Genomic DNA, 23,507 nt, shown 5'->3' on the forward strand with positions numbered 1-23,507 from the left:
TATTCATATGATTCTCTTCTCCATATATGGTCATACACATGAATCTAAATTGGTCCCTGATGGAATATATAGTCATTCATCCATCACTATTGAGGCCCACAATTTGGACGGCATGGATTAAGGTGTTTGCCCGTATATGCACAGATAGGTTGGTGTATGTGTATGAGTTTACATACTCTAGCAGAGTATGATATATCCTAAGCAAAAGCTACGTAAAAAGAGATGAATTTGTTGACTTGGTTGAAGCCAGCGAGCCTTTTTCGCCTAAGGTGGGGTATAAACGGTCAGAAATGAACGTTGTCTACCCGTGACTAGGCTCACCAACGAATCATAATCTCCCACGTGGCATCTCCCTCAGCTCTCCCACTAAAATCGAAGCTTATATAAATAAGACCGCTAGGATCGGGACTAACCATTCCCACCTTCCAACGTATGGAAAACAAAAAGGAGGTAACTTGAAAAAAAAAACAAAAGGAAAAAACACACGCAAAAAAAAAAAAAAAGAGGAAAAAATGAAAAATAATAATTATTCTTTTAATTTTTTGTTGAATTTATTTGTTTTGGTAGGCACCCTTTTCATGGGTGTTATGATTGTACACTTGTTTGCAAGATCCAGGCCATTCATCAGGTGGGCCCCAGAACCAGGCAAGTCTGCACCATCGACATGCCCCATTCCTCTCAGACATGTATGGCCATGTTGAAGGTGGACTGACCTGAGTTTTGGCCCAATGCATGTGGGCAGTGGGCCCCAGATAATGCATGTTTTGGATCTCTAATGGGGTGCTTGAGAATCACCATTTAAGTGAGATGGCTTTAGCATTTCTCATGATGATATTTGGAATTATGTTAATAGATTTGTTTCTTTATCATTATCATGTTTTGATTGTATTGATTTAAATTATTTTTGAAATTCATGATATTTGTTGCAACCAAATACACCCTTCATTTTCTAATTATTTTATTTTTGTATTTGTATTTTTATCTCTTTTATTGCTTTAGATATGAATTGAATTACTTGAATTTCTTTAGTTGATATTAATAACATTTTGTTTGCAATTTACAAAGGTTGTAGATTTTATTCTTGGAATTGGCTATTTGATTTTTATTTTTTTCTAACATGATTTTTTTTTTTTTTGCCTTTTTCAATTTCATTGGCTTTCTGAATTTTGATATGGATATTCATTTGAATTGCTTCTTCTTCTTTTTTTCTTTATCTTGGGCAAGCTAGGATTATTCACAAGACCTTAAGGTTGCGACCCTTATATCATGATAGCCAAAATTGAATTGCTACGATGAAATAATAATAATAATAATAATAATAATAATAATAATAAGTGAAGATATAATGTAGAAAAATTCTATCATGTTCTTTAAATTTCATGAATTTTATGTAAATTGAGATTATGTTAATTGTTTTTTTTTTTTTTTTAAATAACTAGTTGGGTAAATTGGTTCTACAGAATAATGCCTGGAAGGCTGTTCCTCAATTCGGAGGGTGGGATCATAAGACCGGAGGAAACACTAATTATTCTATGGTTTTTTCGCAAGCTCGAGCAAATCGGAAGCAGCATAAATCCGACTTCAATCGGGGCAGCCTTGGAAATGAAGAGGAGCTTATTCCAAAACACCACCACCACCTCGTTGCGGGACATCACCACCAAGTTGATTCACCATCGGTAACGCCTTGTTTCTCATAAATATTGCATCTTATTTATCTAAATATGTATATGTGTGTACTTCTTATGTATACATAAAATGTCTACATAAATATTCATGATTCCATTTATGAAGTTTATATGTATATATGTCCATTATTAAGACATAGGGGTCGCAATGTCAAGGTTATAGGTTAAACCCTAACTTGCCAACTCAGTTATATGTATTAATTCATTTTGCATCTATGTACACATACTTATATAAAGTTGATGTATGATAATTCAATTGGCAGTTGATGATTATTTATACTACTTACGATGCCTTGACTAGTTTAACTGATCTGATATCAAGGTCTATTTAGATAGGGGATCTTGTATAATTGGCATTAAGTCTAATCTCAATTGCGGGACCCATGTTCTCCATATAGGATTCAATGAAATAAAGTGATGCTTCTCTCTATATAAATGCAATTAACTATAAGTTTTTCTAAAACTTCGATAATTGCACTTATGCGAGAGCCACTCTAAAGAGTGAATATGGAGGGGAGGGGCGTGTTGGGTTCTATGTCTAATAAACCCAATCAATGCTTTATTCAAGCTATCATGGATAATCTTAACAAATACAACATGAATTATGTATGTATAACTCATGTGCGTAAAAAGTTACACTATCATGTGCATTGTGGTTTAATTGAAACCATGATTGAAGTACCTTATAGACATCATATTAACTCTGATGCATATGGATATACTAATGACATGTGAGAGATAAACCTTTGATCTCTTTATCCATGGAAACTTTTTTTAGAATCGTCACGTGCTTGGCTAATACATGTGATTGATGGTTCTCAATAAGTTGTATTGTTTTGCTTCAGGTAATTTAAGCTGTGAATTTATATCAGTATATGGGTATGCTCAACTTAGCATGATTGGCATACTAAGTTATGAGATTTATAAGGAATGCTCCTAAGTCTCATATAGGGAGTGTACGCTAATAAGTACCCTTATCCACAGTAATGTGTTCTCATTATCTACTTGGTTAGCTTTAACATATATTGTGATTCTTGATATTGGGGGATAATGTATGCTTGTGATTGGGTTAATCATATGGAAATGTATAAAACATATGATAATTTAACATAAAATTCACACAATGTGATCTTGTTGTATAAATTGCTTCACCATAAAAGGCCAATTGAATTGATAGGCCTAGCTAATCATGAGCTCATTCAAGTTGTTTTGCGACAAAAGGTCTTAATATAAAAGTTTTTTTTTTTTTTAAAGTAAAACAATATTATTTTATGTTTTAAGCATATATGTTTTCTTTTGGTAGTCACCTGTCAAACATCCAACAGTGTATCTTCATAAACTATTGAGTAGAAACTACGTTTGGGACCAGAATCATCATGATGCATGGCAAGGTGATAATGACATACATTGATGTATGATGGTTTATATATATATTGGGGTGTAAAATTTATATACGGGAAGACCTTCTCAAAGTGCTAAGTAAAAGGTGATAACACACATATAATTTAAGTGATGGGGCTCATATACCTAAGCCCATTAGAAACTTTATAAGAAGGAAACACTCTTAGGGATGTCACTCTCTAGGCTTGAGACATCATCTCTCTCTCTCTCTCTCTCTCTCTCTCTCTCTCTCTCTCTCTCTCTCTCTCTCCTTGAGAGTTGGGATTAGGGTTTTTTTAAAAAGGTGTGAGGCTCTGAAACTAAGTGATTAACTCTTGAAGGCTAGAGCTCATGAAAATGATTGTAGCTTGAAGATCAAAGTGTGTAGAATCTATATCAACACAGAGAATGCTTTAATATAAGCTCTCTCTTTTCTTCTTTATTTTTTCTTCTTTAAATTTTTTGTACCAAATCCTTAATACATGCGAGCATGTCGTCATGGGTTAAAAACCTAACAAGGAGTGGTGCCTACCAAAACTAGAATTAAGGATCCCCCATCCAAACGGACCCAAAGTTATTATGTTTTTTTCACAAGAAATGATTAATCTAAAGGAAAACATAGATAGTCTTTTCGACTTAAAAACTAGTCCCGACCTCCACTTACATGATACCCACCCTCAGAATGAGGATTACCTTATTACAAATGGATGGGTCTATGAATTTATGACTCATCAAGTTGGTTCCAACTCAGTTGAGTCATATTTGATTTTGTAACACAAGTCAAAAGTAAAAATAGGCTCAACTCAACCTAACTTGGACAAGTCACACCTAGATTCAATCAAGTCATAACTTAACTCAGGACCAAATGAATCAATCCACTTCCCAAGTCTTAAAACTATAGTCCTCTCATGGTTAGGTAAGGACCATTAGGCCCATCTAGTGGTGGGGCTGGTCATTGCAATCATGCAGCTCATATTGGGTCTTTTACTTTCCACTAGTGCCAAAAGTTATAATCCACACATGATGCCACATGAATCTAGAGGCCCATGGGTGATCCAATTATAAACTTTTCAGCAAATTCCAAAGAAAATTTTGAGTCTAATGTGAATTGCATTAAGAAGATGTAATTTTAGATATAGAGTTCTTGAGCACTTTTAAGATAATTCTCATCTTGAAGTCATCACAATTGGAGGGTTTCTATGAATATTCCCTATATTGAGTATATGGATGACAAGGGCTGATATTTTTTCTGGCTTACAATTGATAAAAGGAGTTATGAAGGAGAACATATAGCAACCTTTTTGGAAGAGAAGGAAAAGACAGTAAACAAATTTATTTGCCTTTGTCTAGGGAGGAATGCCATTAAATCGATACAAGCCAATGAAGAATGCAATGATTTAAGTATGTGAGCATTAAGATATCTTGCTAAGGGAATCTTATAAAAAAATCTCTTAATATGGCTTTTTCAATCTCTTTTCATTGTCAACAGTCCTCTTTATATGACAAGAGATTCAAATCAAAGAACTTTTGATTGATTATATTCACCACTACACTCCTGAATGAGATGAGTACAAGATTTATAAGATATGTATATAATTTTCTAAAATGAAATTTAAAGAGTGTTTTTTAAAAATAGAATCATAGTTTGAAAAACATAAAATAAATGTATTACTTAAAATGGGATTACTGACAGTGAAAAGATATATGGTTGAATTTCTTGCCATAAAAAGAGGACTGTTGATAACGGAAAGAGATATTACTGAATCTCTTGCCATATCAAGAGAATTGCTGACAAGATTCCTTAACAGGTCCCTTCAAACTCAATGGTAAAGAAGTGATGTTGAGTTTGTTTTGGAAATGACTCAATCACGTGGTCAATAACCCATTTGTTAAGAAGTCAACAAGCTGATTTTTAGTGGAGATAAACTACACTTCAAGATCCCATTTGTCTACTTTGTCTCATACAAAGTGAAAATCAATTTCAACATGTTTGATTCCTGCTTGGAAGATATGATTTACTAATAAGTATGTGGCCCTGATGTTATCACACCATAACATTGATGGATGTGAGAGAAAAATGACAAAATTCACTAAGTAAAGATTGTAGCCACATTAGTTTGGCAGTGGCATAGACAAGGGAGTGATATTCGCTTTTAGTGCTAGAATGAGCAACGATTTATTATTTACGAGACTGTCAAGAGATGAGTTTGGGTCCCAAGTAGATTAGATACCCGCCTTGAGATTTTTTGTCATCTAAGCAGTCGGCCCAATCGGCATTAGAGACTATTGCTAAGTGAAGAGACGAAAAGTGGGTAAAGTCATGAGTGATTGTTTGTATGAAATATTCCAGAATTCATTTGACAAGAGTCTAATGATCATTAGTGGGGCGTTGTATAAACGGACATGCCTTATTAACTGCAAAAGAAATGTAGAGTCAGATAAGAGTGACATACTGAAGGGCTCGCATTGTGCTTCTATAGAGGTAGGGTTAGCCATGGGAGTGCTATCAGTGTGAGACAGCTTAGTATTCAATGCAATTGGGGTGATAACAAGTTTAGCACTTGTCATTTTGCTACTAGTGAGCAGGTCTAAAATGTATTTTCATTCTGAGAGATGGAGACATGTATATATGTTGATGGCTTCTATTCTTAGAAAAAATTGTAGAGGCATCAAGTCTTTGATAACGAACTATTGACCGAGGCGCGAAAGTTATGAGAGGATCCTTTATTGGTTTCCTGTGATAAGTATGTCATCAATATAGATGAGAAAAAAAAAATGATAATCTCATCTCTATGAAAGATGAACAGGGAAGTGTTCGTTTTGGAGGCAATCTCTATAAGAAATATATTTAGTCGATGAAACCAAGCCCTTGGTACTTGTTCGAGACCATAAATAGATTTTCAAAGTTAGTATACATGATGAGGATATTATTCATTAACAAATCTTGGTGGTTGAGCCATATAAACCTCCCAAATGAGTTGACCATGGAGAAACACATTTTGGATATCTAACTGTTGGACAATCCAACCTTTGGAAACTGTTAAGACATGACTGTTTGAATCGTGGTAGGCTTGACTATTGGGTTGAAGGTATCCATGTAGTCGATCCCTTCTTGTTGGTTATATATATATTTATCATGATGCAAGCTTTGTGATGTTCAATGGAACTATCTGTATGCCGTTTAATTTTAATTTAAATATCCATTTATAGCTGATAACCTTGCGATGTGGAGGTAAGGGAGTAAAAATCCATGTGCCATTATAAATTAAAGCATTAAACTCTGAAGTCATTGGAGAATTTTGGATGCTTGAGAAAAATTGGTGGATATATTCACTGTTAATTGTTTCACTGATGAAAGAACAACTAGTAGTGGGTGTTTCATGGCTAGAACTTTTTTTTTTTTTTTTTTACTTTGCAGGTGTCATCTTATAATTGAGTAATCATATGATGAGTTTTTGAGGCATGGGTTTGGTTTGATTCTATAGGAAGTGGGATCAGGTTGAGGGAATAGGTTGTGGATGTTGTGTGTTCAGATAGTCTAGTAGAGGCATTTGGAGTAAGTTAGAGGGTTGGTGATTGAGCTGATCGAATGTGATGCGGAGACAACACACCTGAAGGAGAAGAGGGCCAATGCTAGGGTTGGAGGATGGGGCATTTAGATTAATGTAGTTCGGAACATGACTTGGAGTGGTAGAATGACTGAAATCTAAAGAAATTTTTTAGAAGAAAATGTGTAGGGTATTAGAGGAAGAGTTAATGTTCGAAGACGTGAGAGATTAGGTAGAGGATTTATGAAAAGTTGTGAATGGAAATAAAGTTCATAAAAAACATTCATAGCCATGTGACCGGTTATGAAAAGTTTGTTTGTGAAGGTATTAAAACATGTGATGAAATGGAAATAAAGTTCATAAAAAAACCATGTGACCGATTATGAAAAGTTTGTTGGTGGAGGTGTTAAAACATTTATAGCCCCGATGCATAGAGCCGTATCCAAAAAAATGCATTGTGCAGACTTGTACTGTAGCTTGGAGGATTTATATGGCCGTAATAGTGGATAACATCCAAAGTACACAATAAGAAGTAATTATATGCAGTTCCAAATAGCTTATCAAATGGTGATGCATTGATGATATTTGGCATCGGTAGGCGGTTTATTTAGTAAACAATTACTTCTAAGGAATGATTTTAAAACGTGATGGGAATTGAGCTATGAGCAAATGATGTAAGCCTAGTTTCAATGATTTATTAATGTTCTCTCTCGATGACTTCATTTTACTGATGAGTATGAGGACATGAAGCACGATGGGCAATTCCACACATTGATAAATTAGTAGACATCGAGTAGAATTTTCCTTTATATATTTTTGAAGATATTTGATCTTACAATCGAACAAATTTTCTTCTAAGATTTTGATTATTTTGAGAATCAATAAAACATCTAATTTATTAAATAATGTGAAGGTCCAAGTAAACACGGTAAAATCACCAAGGAAATAAAGATAATATTGTTGCCCATTAATGGATGGTATAAGAGCCGGTCCCAAACATCGGAATAAATGAGATCCAATCAACCGATGCTTGTGGATGTAAATAGAGAGAATGAGAATTTATGAGACTTTCCCATTTGGTAGGCGGCACACACACCATAACTTTATTTGAGAGAATCGGAAGAGCAAATCTTGAAAGAAGTTTGTGAATTGTATGAAAAGCCGAATAACCGAGTCTGTTGTTCCACTATATAATAGATGCTTATTCACCTAAAAGGGCCTCTTTATTAGTTGACATGACGATGAGTCAGTTGATAGAATCCTCATTCACTCATTCTTTGATGATGATCTTTCCCAAAAGTCGATTCTTAATATAAAAATGGTGCGGATGAAATTAAAAAGATACACTATTATTACAGGTAAATTAATTAACGGATAATCGATTCTTAATAATAGATGGGGCATACAAAATATCTTTGAAATAAAATTTTATTGGAATCGTCTGAAAACAAGAATGACCAATATAGCTAATAGGCAAATATTAGTCGTTCCATATTTTCACTATCTTTTCGTTGTAGTCAGAGTGAATGGAAATATTAGTGAGATCTGGGGTGATATGATGTGTGGTACATGAATTTGGATACCAAGTATCATTTATATGTGATTGGGTAACATAAGGTTGTGCAACATAGAATGCATTCAAATGATGTCCATTGTCCAGAAGGAAAACACGATTAAAGCAATGATGACATTAGGAGGTCGCATGGCCTACTCGATGACAAGTTTAGCATGAGGGTCTTGAAATGAGCAGTGTAAGTGCCAGGACTATAGTTTGGACCGCGTCTACGATTATGCCATTATTTCTCTTATTTGAAATCTTGTTTATCACGAGTCATGTTGTTAGATGATTTTGTGGTCACATTAACTGTAATTTTTTATTGTTTAGATGAAATATCATTAACCTATATTTCTTCACTCAAGAGGAGACCTTGAAGGTCTAAGATTTTGATTTGAGTATCACGTATGGTGATGAAATTAACAAATATAGCATATTTAGGTCTTAATCATCTAAGAATGTAGAGTATAAAGTCATAATCTTCTATTGCTTTTGAAGCCATGGTGAGTTGGTTAACGGTGATCTTGGCCTTGAGAAGGTATTTTGTCATATTGGTGGATCCTTTCTTCATTTGGTGAAGTTGAAGTGGGAGTTGCATGATTTTGAGCTTTTGGAGTGGCCCACATAGGTTGTAGCAAGGTGAGTCCATACTTCGTATGATGTGGACAACCCACAATATGGGCATGAACTTCTTCAATAAGGGAGGACATGATCTAGCTTAACAAGAGTTAGTCTTGTTGATATTATGCAACATATTTTGGGTTAATGTCAGGGGACTCATCATTTGCAGAGACAAACTGAGGTGGACATGGGTATGAACCCCACATATTCCATAAGGTTTCCTTTAAGTTTGTCAAATTTTGAGAACATCATACCAGATAACTACTTGGTGTGATATGATTTGGAGATATTGGTGAATGTTGGTTGAGAGAGGGGAGCTTGATGAGGATGTTATTGCTGAAGAGTTTGGAAGAACATTGTGCTCTGATACCAAATAAAATAAGAAATATTTTGATTGATTGTATTCACAACTACACTCACGAATGAGAAGAGCGCAAAATTTATAGGCTTTACATACAATTTTTTAAAATGAAAATTACATATTGTTTTAAAAAAACAGAATCCTAGATTACACTATATTGCCTCTTTAAAATGGAATTGTTAACAGTGAAAAGAGATATGGTTTAATTTCTTATCATATAGAAAATTGCGAACAATGAAAAGAGACATTGTTAAATCTCATGCCATATGAAAAATTGTCGACAAGATTCCTTAACACCACTCAATGCACAAAAATGTTAAATCAAGATAAAGGTGAAGCAGTCTAAGGATGAGTTAATGAGTATTGTTAATTCTACATGCATGCAGATCCATACACATCTACTTGCAGACACACGTATAAATATGAAACAAATGTATGGGATTTGAGCTTTCTATAAAGTATTTGAACTTTCTATAAAGTTTAAAACAATGTTTACATCTTATTGGTAACTTTTCAAAAGATATGCAAGTATAAATTTTTCAAAAATTTTGAAAGATATGGAAGTGTAAATCTTCCAATATTTCAAATTTTTAAAATTTTAATTAGGATCTCCACTAGTAATAAAGTTTCAAATAAATACAAACTGTTGGTTATGATCTTACTTTTGATCGTATCGTGTGATCACTAAATTATTCTGATGTTAATCTTCTAACACAGGGAGTCTCTCCCTATTTTTTTTAGAAAACAGGAGAGTAGAGAGTCATTATCACGCCTAGGGTGGGGATGGACATGAGCATAGGAGAGACACCTACAAGGTGGCCCCCACTTGTGTGGACGTGTGATAGAGGAAAAGATTTTTATCTTCTTTTATTCTCTGTTCTTCTTTTATCTTTACTTTTCCACACTAGGCACCCCTATAGGTGGACATCCAAGGTTTTCTAATAGTTTGGCTACTTGCCTACTCCACTCCCGGCGGACGCACTTTCCTCGAGTATACTAGATTTCATTATCTTAGAGGTTTCTAATAGGTTCACCTCTAACCTTTACAATAGTTTTTCAGGTTCACCACAAACCTACATGTACTCACCCATGTTAATGGACCATATACATACCCATGTCAGTGAAGGTCCCACACAAAGACCTACACGTACTCACCCTTGTTGGTGGAACACGTTTCCACCCATGTCGGTGGCTCCCACGAATACTTTCTTGGTTTTCTATCAGCTAACCAAGAACCACTACGGTCCTAATTCAAGAACCTACATATACTCCTACCAAAGGCTCCCACAGAGACTAACACGTACACACCTATGTATGCTGGTAGTCCTACACAAAGACTTACGTATTCTCTAATTGGAGATGGTCCTACACAAGGACCTAGATGATTTTAGATCTCAAACTCTATACTCAAGGAAAGAGTATACTTGGACTCTAACAAATGACCCTTGGTGATCGAATTGAGCCCCGTTGTAGCACCTTCGTAGAGATGCTTCTTCAATGCTTAAATCGACCTCTCTTGTGCTCACTTGATCTTTAATGTCGGTCTTTTTTAGGTTCAAACGATTGGCTCATTGCTTCGATCTTCCTATTCGAGAGTGCCTAGGAATGAAAGAATGGGTTAGGTGAATCTCCTATAATAGCTTTGTTGGTTCTAATTTAGGGATTCATCTAGATGTGCATTTTAAAGGATGATAAACAATAGATTTAATTATGATGATTGTGTCTAATCTCTAGAGAATGCTTAAGATCATGTTCTTCTTGAATTGACGCTTGTAATACTTATTCAAGTGAAAATTTACTAAGAAGAGAGCATGCATCTCTTTGGAATAGAACCTAGGAGCAATGGTAAGGCTTGTGATACAATATGGTATCTAAAACACCAAATTTCATCATCTACACAAAGATCCGAATACAAATTATATAGAGAAAAAACTCAAATGAATCTATAACGGCTAGTATCGATTGATCGAGAGCTATCCTTCAATTAATCGAACTTAATTCAATTTTGGGGCAAAATATTTCTTGACCTCACTTTTACATGTATCTTCAAGCCTCGATATTTCAAGTCTTCGGTCTTTCAATGGGGGCTCAAATGACTTAGGACTCCCTAGCGCACATCATTGACAAACTAAGGTACTTACAATAGCCACCAATCATTGACCATAAATTTAGAAAGAATGCTAGTGCCTCCATGTCCTTAGGGAATGCATCATTATGGCCATCTCTTTCTTTTGGACCACAATGAAATTCCACATACCTAGTAGATGATCACATGATCGTGTGGGTACTTTTTCTCCTTTCTATAATACTTTGTGTGGGAAGGAAGCTATCTAGTGTTGAACTTTGTAAGACTTTCCAAACTATTCACCTATCTATAGCCATGTGGTCTGTTACTACATAGCTTTTCTTGTTGTAGAAGAATCTCTCTAAGACACTTATAAAAAGTTTATTTATCAACAAGTCCCATAATCATCACGATCATCATTTAAACCTTTCCCAACTAATTGGGGCCGGCAAGCAACTCTCATACTATACTTACTAATTATATATATATTGTCTTTTTGTTAGAATTATGTGTCATGTAAAGCCAATTGTGACAACTATGATCATGTATATAAATGACCATATGTGTTTGGTTATCATAGAGGAATGTGAGTTTGGACATAATGGTTGATGACCAAGGTATAACTGTGATTCACTAATTTCCATGCTGGTTTTGGTTTTAAAATGAAGTGGGATTAAGGATTTTGAAAAATTAAATTCGCTAATTACAGGATACCCATTTAAATCAGCCCATGTATCTCAAAAGTAAAAAAATCTATTTCTAAATATACCTGATGCATATCACCATTGATCACAGTTGTTGTCAAGTTACCAGCAAAAGGTATCTCTTTTAGATCTTTCTTGGATGAAGAGAGTAGAAACTTTCGTCCGAATCCTAACAAGTGTATAAGATCTGATTAGAACTATCTATAGAAAGACCACACAAGTGGAATGTGTGATGTATGGGCATGACAGAGGGTGTGACCATTGCCTACTCCTTTCCTCTCTTCACTTTTCTCTCTTTGTTTATGGCTCAAGGTAGTGACGTTCCTAAGGAAGGAAGGTGTGGATGTCTAACCTCTCTTATTTATTTCTCTAAGATAAGACCTTATATAAAAGAAGTTAGGGTTTCAAATGGATACACACCATTTGGTGCTCTGCCACCCTATAAACATCTATATACCCTAATATGAAGGATGCCTGTTTACCCGCCTGATTCATGCACCTTAATCATTTAAATCTCTCCACTGTTCACACTCACCATCCTTAGGCAATTCCTATGCCACACAGTGTATGGAAAAATTGATCATAACCATTGGATATTCATCAAGCATGATTAAAACAAATTAGTGGTTAAAAAAAGTTAATGGATAAAGTACCACAATTAACCAATTAGAAATTTAAGAGGTGTCAACTTATCATTTTAGACACTTGATGGACAATCTAAACCTTCACCTATCCATGTTCCTAGTAGACTAAGTGGATCCCATATATGACCATACATGCTTCGAGAACCTTGATGAAGACCCTTAACTGCACACATTTTAATGGCAATGCAATACACTTGTAAGGAGAATCAAAATATGATCAATCAAAGCCACTTCATCCACAGATCCTCAAGTTATGAGATTTAATGGAGTTAGTGCAACCACAAGCCTTATTCAAGTCTGAGCATGACCCTTGATACTTGTAAGCGATCTATGCCAATGCAAGTGACCAAATACCCTATATATGGAACCATTCATGGTATACTTATATGCTCACATGGGTTGGAGAAGGAGGCAAATTGACACCAAGTCAACCCTGATGAGTAGAAACTGTCTATCCTGACATAAGATAACCATTTAATCACATCATGGGTATGCTTATGAACCCATATGACCATGGCCAGGGTAATTAGATCCATGGAGCACAACTCTCCCTTGGCTATCAAGTTGTTATACTCAATCTAGAATGCCCAAGTGTATCAGATGCCATACCTCTCAAGCCCCATAGAAACAGATAATATAAGAATTAATTCAGAAAGTAAAAATATATCATACTAGTAATTAAGATCTAATAACATTGGTTTTCCAGGATATAGCCCCAATATTTTGTACCCTAAAATAGATAGCCATAGTAATGAGAGTGGGTAACCTATTAAAGATTACTTGGTCATCCCATATATTGGAACTAACAATAATTTGTGATGGTAAGTTTCCACCATCAAGCTACTAAAGCTACCACATGGGAGTTTGAATGCTCGTGGATACATGTTCTTATGTTTAGGCTTGACTGAGTACTTACATTCGATAAACACATCAAGTCTTTAATCTAGGAGAACCATCATGCCCATATCAAATTAACATGATCATGTACTATTTTTGACTAATTCTTAAACTTGAGGATGTATGAAAAGTACAAGCTCTAGGTATTGTTGGGTTAAATGCAACATAATAGAAATTTTAAATTTTCACATTAGTTAATCCTAAAAATCACCATCATGATCATACCAATTTCATAAATAAACACAAACCATTTATTAAGAGATCATACCTATGGGCAAAAAAAAAAAAAAAAAAAAACTGCTCTATCTATTGCTGTCAATCTCTCAATGGAAAGAGCATCTCACTAATCTATCACAATTGTAGAAGGGTAAAAAACTATGTTACGAACTCTGGTATAGGTTGGGATCTAACCTAAGATGTTTGAGGAATGAACCACACACCCAAGGTGTGTTGTTCACATATGTGAATGGGAGATGAGAGGTGGAGATGTCCACCTTGTCCTCTCTCTCTCTCTCTCTCTCTCTCTCTCTCTCTAAAAAGATGGGCATACAAGGGGGCATGGATGTTTAAGGTCTCTCTCTCCCTTCCTCCTACATATGATTTTAAATAAGAGTGCCCAGTTTAGTGCTCCACCACCCTATAAATTATTGTGTACCTAATTGTGAAGGGAACCTGTTTACCTTCCTAATCCATGCACCCCAATCATTCAAATCTCTCTACACTTCATGGTCACCGTCGTCGGACAATCCCATGTCGCCCCAAGAAGTGGTTTAACATATCTTAGCCATTGAATATCCATCAAATAAAGTTTAAAATAAATAAATGGTTAAAATTCAAAGTTAACATTAAAAATCTATAATTAACTAGTAAAAAATTATAAAGCGTTGGCCAATCTTTAAAACACTTGATAGTTTAAACTATGAGATTATTCTATATACTAATGTTCCAGGTGAACCACGTATATCTCATGTTGGATCATTTAGACTTTGATGACCTTGATAAAACCTCCCAGCCACACATACTTTTAGTGCCTTCTAGGTAGCTTTGTAAAGCGAGCCAAAGAATTATCAATCAAGATCTCTCAATCCACTTATCTTCATGTTAACAGATTCAACGAGGCTAGTGTAGCCGTAAGTATCCTCTAGTATAAGCATGATGGGTCTCCTAACTAGCTGCTTCCAATGGATCTTGCCAATGTAAATAATCAAAGGTCCCAAGCCAAGGAATCATCTATGATGTATTCACAAACACGTGGATTAAAGAGAATGCATACCGACATTGATTAAGGCTCGATGGTGGAGATTGTCCATCTTAACACTGTCAATCCCCTCATATAAGATGACTAATTTGAATTGTACAAGTATCCATAGATCACATGTCATATGTTGATTCATCCAATCTTAGGGTGCTTAAGGATAATAAACCCATCATAATAAGCATGTTCCACAGAAACTAACCAAGCCAATAAATAATCAATCTACAAAATATAAATGAAAGAATAACTAATATTGATTTTTCAGGAACTACCCCAACGGGTATTTTATGCTTTGGCTCACCTTGAAAGGTTATATTAGTGAATGACAAATAGGTGTAATTGGATATTGGCACTAACGATAAAATCATAGTTCATATGCTCCCATATGGGATCCACTAGTTACCTTAAGTAACATATTAGTGGCTTAGGTCTTCATGATATGAGTATCTATCAAGTAGTTTTTAGTTGGGCTTAGCACTTAAAGAATTTTAAATATTTGATCAAAATATTTTAATCATTGATCTTTTATTTTAATTATTAAAAAGTGATTTTATTATGCTTGATCAATATCATATTGTAGAAATCTTGTGGTCCACCTATTAGGTTGGCATGGGATTATGTTAAGGGTGGATGAAATTGATTAGTGATGGGATTTAGGTTAATTTGGGTGCATGGATGACTCATGAATACACATTTTTTATGGTGTAGGGCATTGTGGAATAGATTGGCGAAACACACTAGAAGGGATACAATAGGAGGATGAAAATATATAGAGTTCACCACTAGCCAAAATATAAGAATATATAACAAGCTAGACATTGTAGAACCATGATGACCTAGGGGTCAAAATGTCTAATTTTGATTTAAATAACTCCATGTGGTATATGTCCACAGATTTTGAGTCAGGGACTTGATTATGGAAAAGGAATGTGTGACACACATTTCCCTACTCATACAAATTTAAGGTCTTTACTTTACAAAATTTGAGATTATTGAAAATTTAATTCTAAATTATTGCCTAAAAATAAGTGAATGAATAAAGAAAGACATATAATAAACCTAAGGGTGTATGAGAAAGAAAATGGAGCAATGCGGTAAGCAAAAGCAATGTAAAAGAAAATAGTAAATGAGCTACTTGAAATAGTCAAAGGCCTAGATATGTGAGTGGAGAGTAAAAAACTTCATTTCTCCAATGGAGAAGATGAACAAAGCTCTTAGATTTCTCTCTACTCTGTAGAATCTTTGGTTATAAGATGATAGGCCTTTATCAGAGATGCGGGAAGGGAAGGAAGAACACTAGTACTCTCGATTAGAGAAGATAAATGTAGATCTTCAATCTCTGTCCTACTCTTAGGACCTTCTTACTCAGATCTTAAGAAAGGACAAAAACTTAAAGAGGAGAATATTTCACTAATTTCTCCAATACTTCCTTACATAAACTTCAGACCTCATGATCCTGCGATGGCTAATCATTAGAAAGATGAGAATATTTTACCATTTTCTTCAATATTTCCTTCTACTAAAGTTTGTTTGTGTGTTAGAAATGAGAAGAAATGGGATATTTGTAGTTGGAGGTGATGACATTTTGGTTATTTTGGAGTAAGTGATGGAAAAATAGAATGTAAAAAATATTTTAATTGGCTCTTGAGTGCTCTTAGATGCACCTCATACTCTCATTAGTTAGTTGGAATGGTTGGCTTGGTAATTTAGGTGAGGTTTAGTAATTTTCTATAAGGGGTTTGAAGAAGGCCTACGATAAAGGGGGAATGATAGGAAATTTAAAAAACTGATGAATATCATAATTGAGTTGTTATCAAGAAGCAAAAATCTAATTTTTGTCCAAATCCTAACATTTGACTTATCTTAACTGCAAGAACAATTGGTAGCCTCTGGAGGAAAAACGTGGGAGCGAATTTTGGATTTTTGCTTTTACCAAGTGACCCACTTTGCTTTATTGGGGAGTTTGGATGGCTTGGATTAAACTTTGAATCAATTTGGATTGGATAGATTATTTCGGATGGGCTTATATTGACTTATATGGACTTGGCTAGGGCCAATTTGAGGTTTTCATAAGAAAAAAAAAAAAAAAAAAAAGAGTCATTTTGATCAGGCCCTATCAATTATCTCATTAGTGGGTGGAGTACCTACAAGCATACCAAAATCTATAAGGGTAAGGTGCATTATGTTTGATACATTCTACTGAAACCCTAACTCCTATTTATAAATGTATTATATCTTATAGAAAGAGCAAGAGAACTTTGGATCTCTAACCCCCTTGGAACTTTGGTGTGGAGAGAGAAAAGAGTAAAAAAGAAGAGAAGAAAGAAAAAGGTATCTCCTCCCTGCCTTCCATCACATGTATAAATGTGTAAGGTCCACCTTGTAAATGGCTCCCACACGTGCACGCCCAACCCTATAGTGGGTATGCGACATGACTTTTCACTCTCTCATATCATTGGAATAGATCGGCGAGAGATTTTCTACATTAAAATATCAATATTGAACTTCTACAACGATCAAATGATATAATTTGAGGTAACATCCTCACTGTTGAATTGTGTTTTTAAAGGCTTGATTTTATTTAGATGGAGAAACTAGGAATTCTAAAATTTAAATTTAAAAAAAGTTCATATTTTTCTGTCTTTCGAAATTCACCAACACTTTGTTTAAGTTAAAATTTATATACATCTAACTATGTTACCCCGTGCATAGGTGTATATACTATATAGCAATTCTATTATATTCTATTATACACATATCCTTTTACATATTGTTTAAGGGACCCTTATATCCCACGGTCATGATTGATAATATATAATAAAAAAAAATGAGTTGGAATTTTAATTGACATGAAAATTCCTCCTTATACATAATATTATGAGAAAATGCTTTGAGGTTACATATTTGCTAAAACATTTTTATGAAGAGGCAAAATTTTATTTTACCCTTTAGAGAATCATACACAATTGAAAACCACACATACATCATGGTGGAGTCTACAGAGCTTTTCCAGCCCCACACATTAAGTACATGTGTGTTGTGTGATACACTACATGGGCCGATTTTCATTCAGACACTTTGCTGATTTTTAGTGGGCCCACCCTGATGTGTATGTGGTTTCCATTTTGACCAGAAGATTTGTATTCCCATATTAGGCATACAATAAAAAAAAAAAAAATAGACTGACATGTGATTCAAATAGGCCAGACCAAAGGAAAAGGTTGGGAGAGAATGTTTACCATTAATTTTTTACTATTCCCACCATAATGATTATGTGAAATTCACTTGAACCATTAGATGCCATACAAAAATTTAGTCATGGGCCCAAAAATCAGGACAATCAATGATTTAGGTGGGCTACACCAAGAGAAATAATTTGGAGTGTGGGCATCGCTCCATATACCTTTTTTAATCGTTTAGTCCACTTGAATCAATTATGAGGAAGATTTTGGAGTCATACACATAAAATCGAGTTACGTAGCTATTGGTCAATGTAGATTACTAAAGCACATCACGGTGGAGCCCAAATAGCTTTATAGTTATAATTTACTTATGGGAAGTCGTGGTATTCGATTATACATGGATCCTCTTCAATTATATGTGGATTCTCTCCGAAGGGTAAATTAGACTTTTCACCCCCAATCCATACAATCATAAGAATGTTTTTGTAAATATCCAATGTCAAAGTATCTTCTTGTGATATAATGTATTAGGAGAAATTTTTGGGTAAAAATCTCAAATGATTTTATAAAACAAAACATATGATGATCATATGCTTTCAAAATCAATTGTTTAATAAAAATATTTTAAAAACTAAATTTGGCCAGCCATGGTTTATTATTTTGATTCTTGATATAATACTAAAACCATAAGTGTTGTAGATTATTTGTTGAGAATCCTAGTCTCAATATATAGAAATCCTATGACCACCCAACTCACTATGTTCAACCTATAAGTTCATATATTGGCGAAAACAAAGTAGCCGATCAAGTCTCAAATAGGACCCTAGGTCCTTTCAAATCTAAGGATGAATATAACAAGCATAAGAAGTGCATATGAACTAATACTGTACAGTAAAAATTTATCTTGACTACTTAGATCTAGTCAATGTGTACAAATGCATACACCTACACGTTTGGGATTAATTCTCACAGTAGAAATCATAAATCCAACAGTTACACGATGCATAGTAGCTCTAAGATAAGCTATCTTGAATTATCCACCAACTATGACAGTATTATAGGTTTATTAAGAATTGGACAAGTTAGTTGAACTTATCATACTTAATTTCCTAAGGATAAAAAGACCTCAAAAAGTCTCCCAAGCAAATTATCATAATCAAATTCATTCTATGTTTGCACAATAATAATAAACAATAAATTAGGTATTAATAAATAAAAAGATATATTTCATTAGACTAAAAGAGCATAGTTTTCACTGTTTAGTATATAATGAAATGAAATAGTTCACTAGAAAATGAAAAAAAAAAAAAAAAAAATTTGAGAAAGTTCGAAGTCATTGTAGCAATTCAAAGACTAGATATGACAATACTTTGTTAAGGGCTTGAATGAAATAGAACAGTGGGAGAAGATTATCAAATAGTGACATTTTTTGTATACAACTAACACTTCTAACACATGTTGTTCATAGCAATTGAGGCTTGTACACAGTTGAAAAGTTTAGAAATTTATGATAGTCTAGAATAACCTCGAAAAAACTAAGTATTTAGAGGAGTATATATAAGACTCTAAAAGGGAGGAGAAACATGCAAAGCTCTTTAGTAGATTTTAAAATATTCTTATTGCTAGATGCATGAAGAGGAAATCTCTAAAATATTTAGAGATGTGTGGAGGATTTCTATGTCGATAAATAAGTGACGTGTGGCAAAATCCTCACCAATAATGTAAAAGTCATAAGCTAATAAATAAGTGGGAAACTCTCATTTAGGACTCCGTCATTAAATTCATAACATTCTCTTCTTACATGCAAATGTTCTTTCCCACTCTCTTGTATACCTCTAACATCCTTGTTTAGTTTCTAATGCATAGCAGCAAGTTGTGGCTTGATAAGATTGGCTTGAGTAGTATTGAGGCATTTAATAAGTGTTACACCGGAAAGAGGTTAATAAATTAGCAAGTTTGTGGCAATCAACTTGTAATTGAATGGTTAAAACTTGTTACAAAAGAAATAATTTCTTTTTTTCTTAGGTTTAATTATGATAGCCATTTCTCTAATATGGGTGTCATTAGGATGCTCTAGCTTATGGGAGAGTATTGAAAGGAAAATGAGTTGAGTATAATGGGCTTAGCCCATCAACTTAAGCCCAATAGAGCTACACACATTGTACATGCATTTAGATGTATAAAAAGGAGTGAGGGTTTTAAACCTAGCTCCTCATCTCACATGATTCTCTCATTGCAACTCTCTCTCTCTCTCTCTCTCTCTCTCTCTCTCTCTCTCCCTCCCTCTTCCACTCCTTACCATTTACAAGAGATACATGATGTAGATGTTGGTTCTAAATTATAGAGATGTAACAAAAAATTCAAAATATCATGATTAGAAATGATAAAGAGGAATCTAGAGAGCTGGGGTTGCTATTTTAAAGATAAATTTGCCCTCATAGGAAGATTCATGATGCACTGGGTTGCAGCAAGTCTACCTCTAGGATAAAACAACTCTCCTCCAAGATTAAGACTTTTATTAGGTGAGCTTGTGATCTCAGACATATGAATCTAAGATTGCTTATGCTGATTTTTCCAAAGAATTGTTGCAGAAATAACTTAGACAAAAACTAGAGAGAGAGGGGAGATTGAAAATTTCAAATATTTTTCAAAGGAGATGAGAAGCCTATATAAAGAAAATTAGGTAGTCATTGGAGCTTGAGACACATGCGGGTGATGTAATAAATGCATGTCAGCGCATGTTGGTTTATTAAATATTAATTATGTTGGTACATGATGACTCTCTTTCTACATGTGCATGACTAAGATGTTATCTATATAGAAAAAACAAAAAGTGGTCTGATGACTCTGATCAAAGACACACCACACCACGACTGTGGCCCAGACTCACGTGTGCGAGGTTGCACCTAAGGACTACCCTTGTTTTCCATTACAAATGATTATTTAAGGGGTTTTAATATAAATGCTCAATTTTTCTAATTACTTTTCAAGTTAAGAGTAAACCCAGAAAAATACCAAAATAATCAAACCAAGGAAAAATATTTTTCCTTGTTTTTTAAATCATTTTTTCTAATAGTAGATTCAACGGAATCAAAAATGGAAAACTGCTCACATCCTACTAGCAAGTCCACTAAAATGATGAGGACTGCCCAAGTGCTACATTTTTCACTATGGGCCATCCCTAATGCAGTCCACATGATTAATAGTTTCATTTATTATATGGTTAAAGCAAATATGGGAAGCAGCTTGCATCCTTTAGGTAATAATGCTTTAAAAGGAGACAATTGCTCAAGTGATACATTTTCACTATCAACCGTACCCATATAATCCACATTTCTTGTTCTTTGAGTTAGCTTAGGAGGGAAAAAGGGAGATAATATGAGAAAAAGAAAGGGAAAATATAAAGGAAGCTTAGAGGGCAGGGATGCTCCTAGCATCTCCTCTTATTACTATTAGGGCTTTCATAATATATGTAGAAATATAGAAATCCCCCCTTATTATTATGGCTTCCATAAACCAAGCGTATATGCTTAAACTCTATGCTAACACATTACATTAAGGACTAAATAATTAAAAAAAAAAAATTAACAATAGAAACCATAATCTCCATATGAAGTGGCCACACCTGTGATCATCACCATCCATCACAATCCATCAACAATTCTTATTATTGGATGGTAAGAGCTAAAACAGAAAACGGCTCGCATCCTAAAAGAGACAGTTCAAGGATGAAAGCGACTTCCCAAGCGATATGTTTTCTCACTATGTCATCCTTGATGTGGCCCACATGATTAATAGTTTCAAGCTACTCACAACCTACAAGCAATAAAGAGATGAAGTAGATTGCTCAAGTGATACATTTTCTCACAATGGGTTATCCCTAATCACAACCCACATGATTAATGGTTCCAATCAGTGGATGGTTAGAGCTAAAATGGAAGGCAATTCACAACATGCAATAGTCCATTAAAAGGATAATTGGGACTCCCCAAATGATTCAAATTTTCTGTGGGCCATCTCTGATGGGACCTACATGATTAATGGTTCCTATTATTGGATGGTTAGAGCTAAAAAAGGAAGCCATTCATATCTTACAGGCAATAATTCATTAAAAGGATGGGTGGGACTGCCCAAGAGATACATTTGCTTATGATGATCATCTCCCATGAGGTCCACAGGATTAATGGTTTTGATCACCAATGGTAGGCCCCTCTATATATGGAGGGGCCAAAGGCTACAATTCTAAGTAGTTTTGGAGGCTACTAACCAGTCTCTAATGACATAACATTTTCAACTTTTATTTCTTGTAATCTGGTTGATAGGTTTTTCTCATGTTTTGACTGTTAACTTCATGTGCAGAGGAGAAAGAAGTTTCTCAGCTATTTCAATTGTTGTATAAAGGCTTGAATTCTCTATAATTCGATCGATCCGCTCCGTCCATTTCTGCTGATTTGGTGCCTACAATGCTACTAACTTGAAGATTGAAAATTTCGTGATTTATTGTTGTCCTTGTAAATCAATATTGCGAAATTGATAAATGTTTCCATAGTCTATGATCGACTTGCAATATGCTTACTTGAGATTCTTTATTTGTTATGATGTTTTAGTGCTATTTAATAAGAAAAGACCAATTAAATGTGCTGATTAGGTGGATCAAATCGTTTTGATGCTCTTGCACAAAAATCCAGGACGGTTAGCTTGTCTAGTGGGCCACAATTTAGAAAAGAAATGGACGGTCCGCAAGTTTTTCTAAGTTGTTCGTTTATTTCCACCATTATTCCCACCTAAACATGTGAACTGGCCTGATTTTTAGGCCTAAGGGATCTGCACAAGGTATGACCCGCATGTACGGCTTGGATTTCATGGTCATGATTGGATTTTACTAGAACTTTTTATGTGAGTAGCCTGCACCTACCTCTCTCTACATGTACATATCATAATCACCATTATTTATAAAATACCCTAAAATTCGATTGGTAGCTCAACACTATCAGTTCAGTGGCGATCAAATGAACCGATAAGAGTAAAATAATGAATGGTTTAAATTTATTCTTATCTAAGTTTTATCCTAACTAATTGAAGTCTACTACATAAATCATTTTTGGCAAATTGCCCGGACTCATGTTGGAAGTTATGGCATAAGTTTGATATTAGCGGCTAACTTATTGTAATCCTCATTCATTTAGATTGAGACCTGACAATAAAATCATGCAACTTTCATAAGCGCAATGTAATAGGCTATTAAATAAGTTGATTATAATTAAATATTATCTAATAATCTGTTATGTTAATTAATTACAGTTGACAAGATTGAGTGGTTGAAATTTAAGGGCCTGTTTGGATTGAAGGATTCCAATTGAAAATGATTGCAAACATGTTAACATGGTTGGATACATGGGCAAAAGAGGCATTATTGTGTCATGTTTACTGGTAATGAAATCCATTCAAATTCACCCTGTCATTTCTCGTATTTGCGGGGACTGTGATGTAGGCAGGGCTTACTGTGATGTTCGTGATAAATTTGATCCATTCATCCATTTTACCGGCTTATCTTAGGACATGAGCCTAAAAATGAGGCAGATCCAAAATTCAAGTGGACCATGCAATAGG

General features: G+C 34.6%; 1 protein-coding gene across 1 annotated transcript; it reads left to right on the forward strand.

Annotated features, from left to right (window-relative positions):
- Nucleotides 1–176: 176 nt before the first annotated feature.
- On the forward strand, nt 177–22,539 carry LOC131227579 (uncharacterized). Its single transcript, XM_058223390.1, has 3 exons — nt 177–450; nt 1,461–1,676; nt 22,257–22,539. The coding sequence occupies exons 1-3, from the start codon at nt 433–435 to the stop codon at nt 22,302–22,304; spliced, it is 282 nt and encodes a 93-aa protein (XP_058079373.1). The 5' UTR covers nt 177–432; the 3' UTR covers nt 22,305–22,539.
- The last annotated feature ends 968 nt before the right edge of the window (nt 22,540–23,507 follow it).

Source organism: Magnolia sinica, chromosome 15, assembly GCF_029962835.1.
Source record: "Magnolia sinica isolate HGM2019 chromosome 15, MsV1, whole genome shotgun sequence".
Lineage (NCBI taxonomy): Eukaryota > Viridiplantae > Streptophyta > Magnoliopsida > Magnoliales > Magnoliaceae > Magnolia > Magnolia sinica.

Coding starts and splice junctions, on each gene's coding strand:
- LOC131227579 (XM_058223390.1), top strand. Junction 1,677..22,256: donor ACCAAGTTGATTCACCATCG/GTAACGCCTTGT, acceptor CTTCATGTGCAG/AGGAGAAAGAAGTTTCTCAG.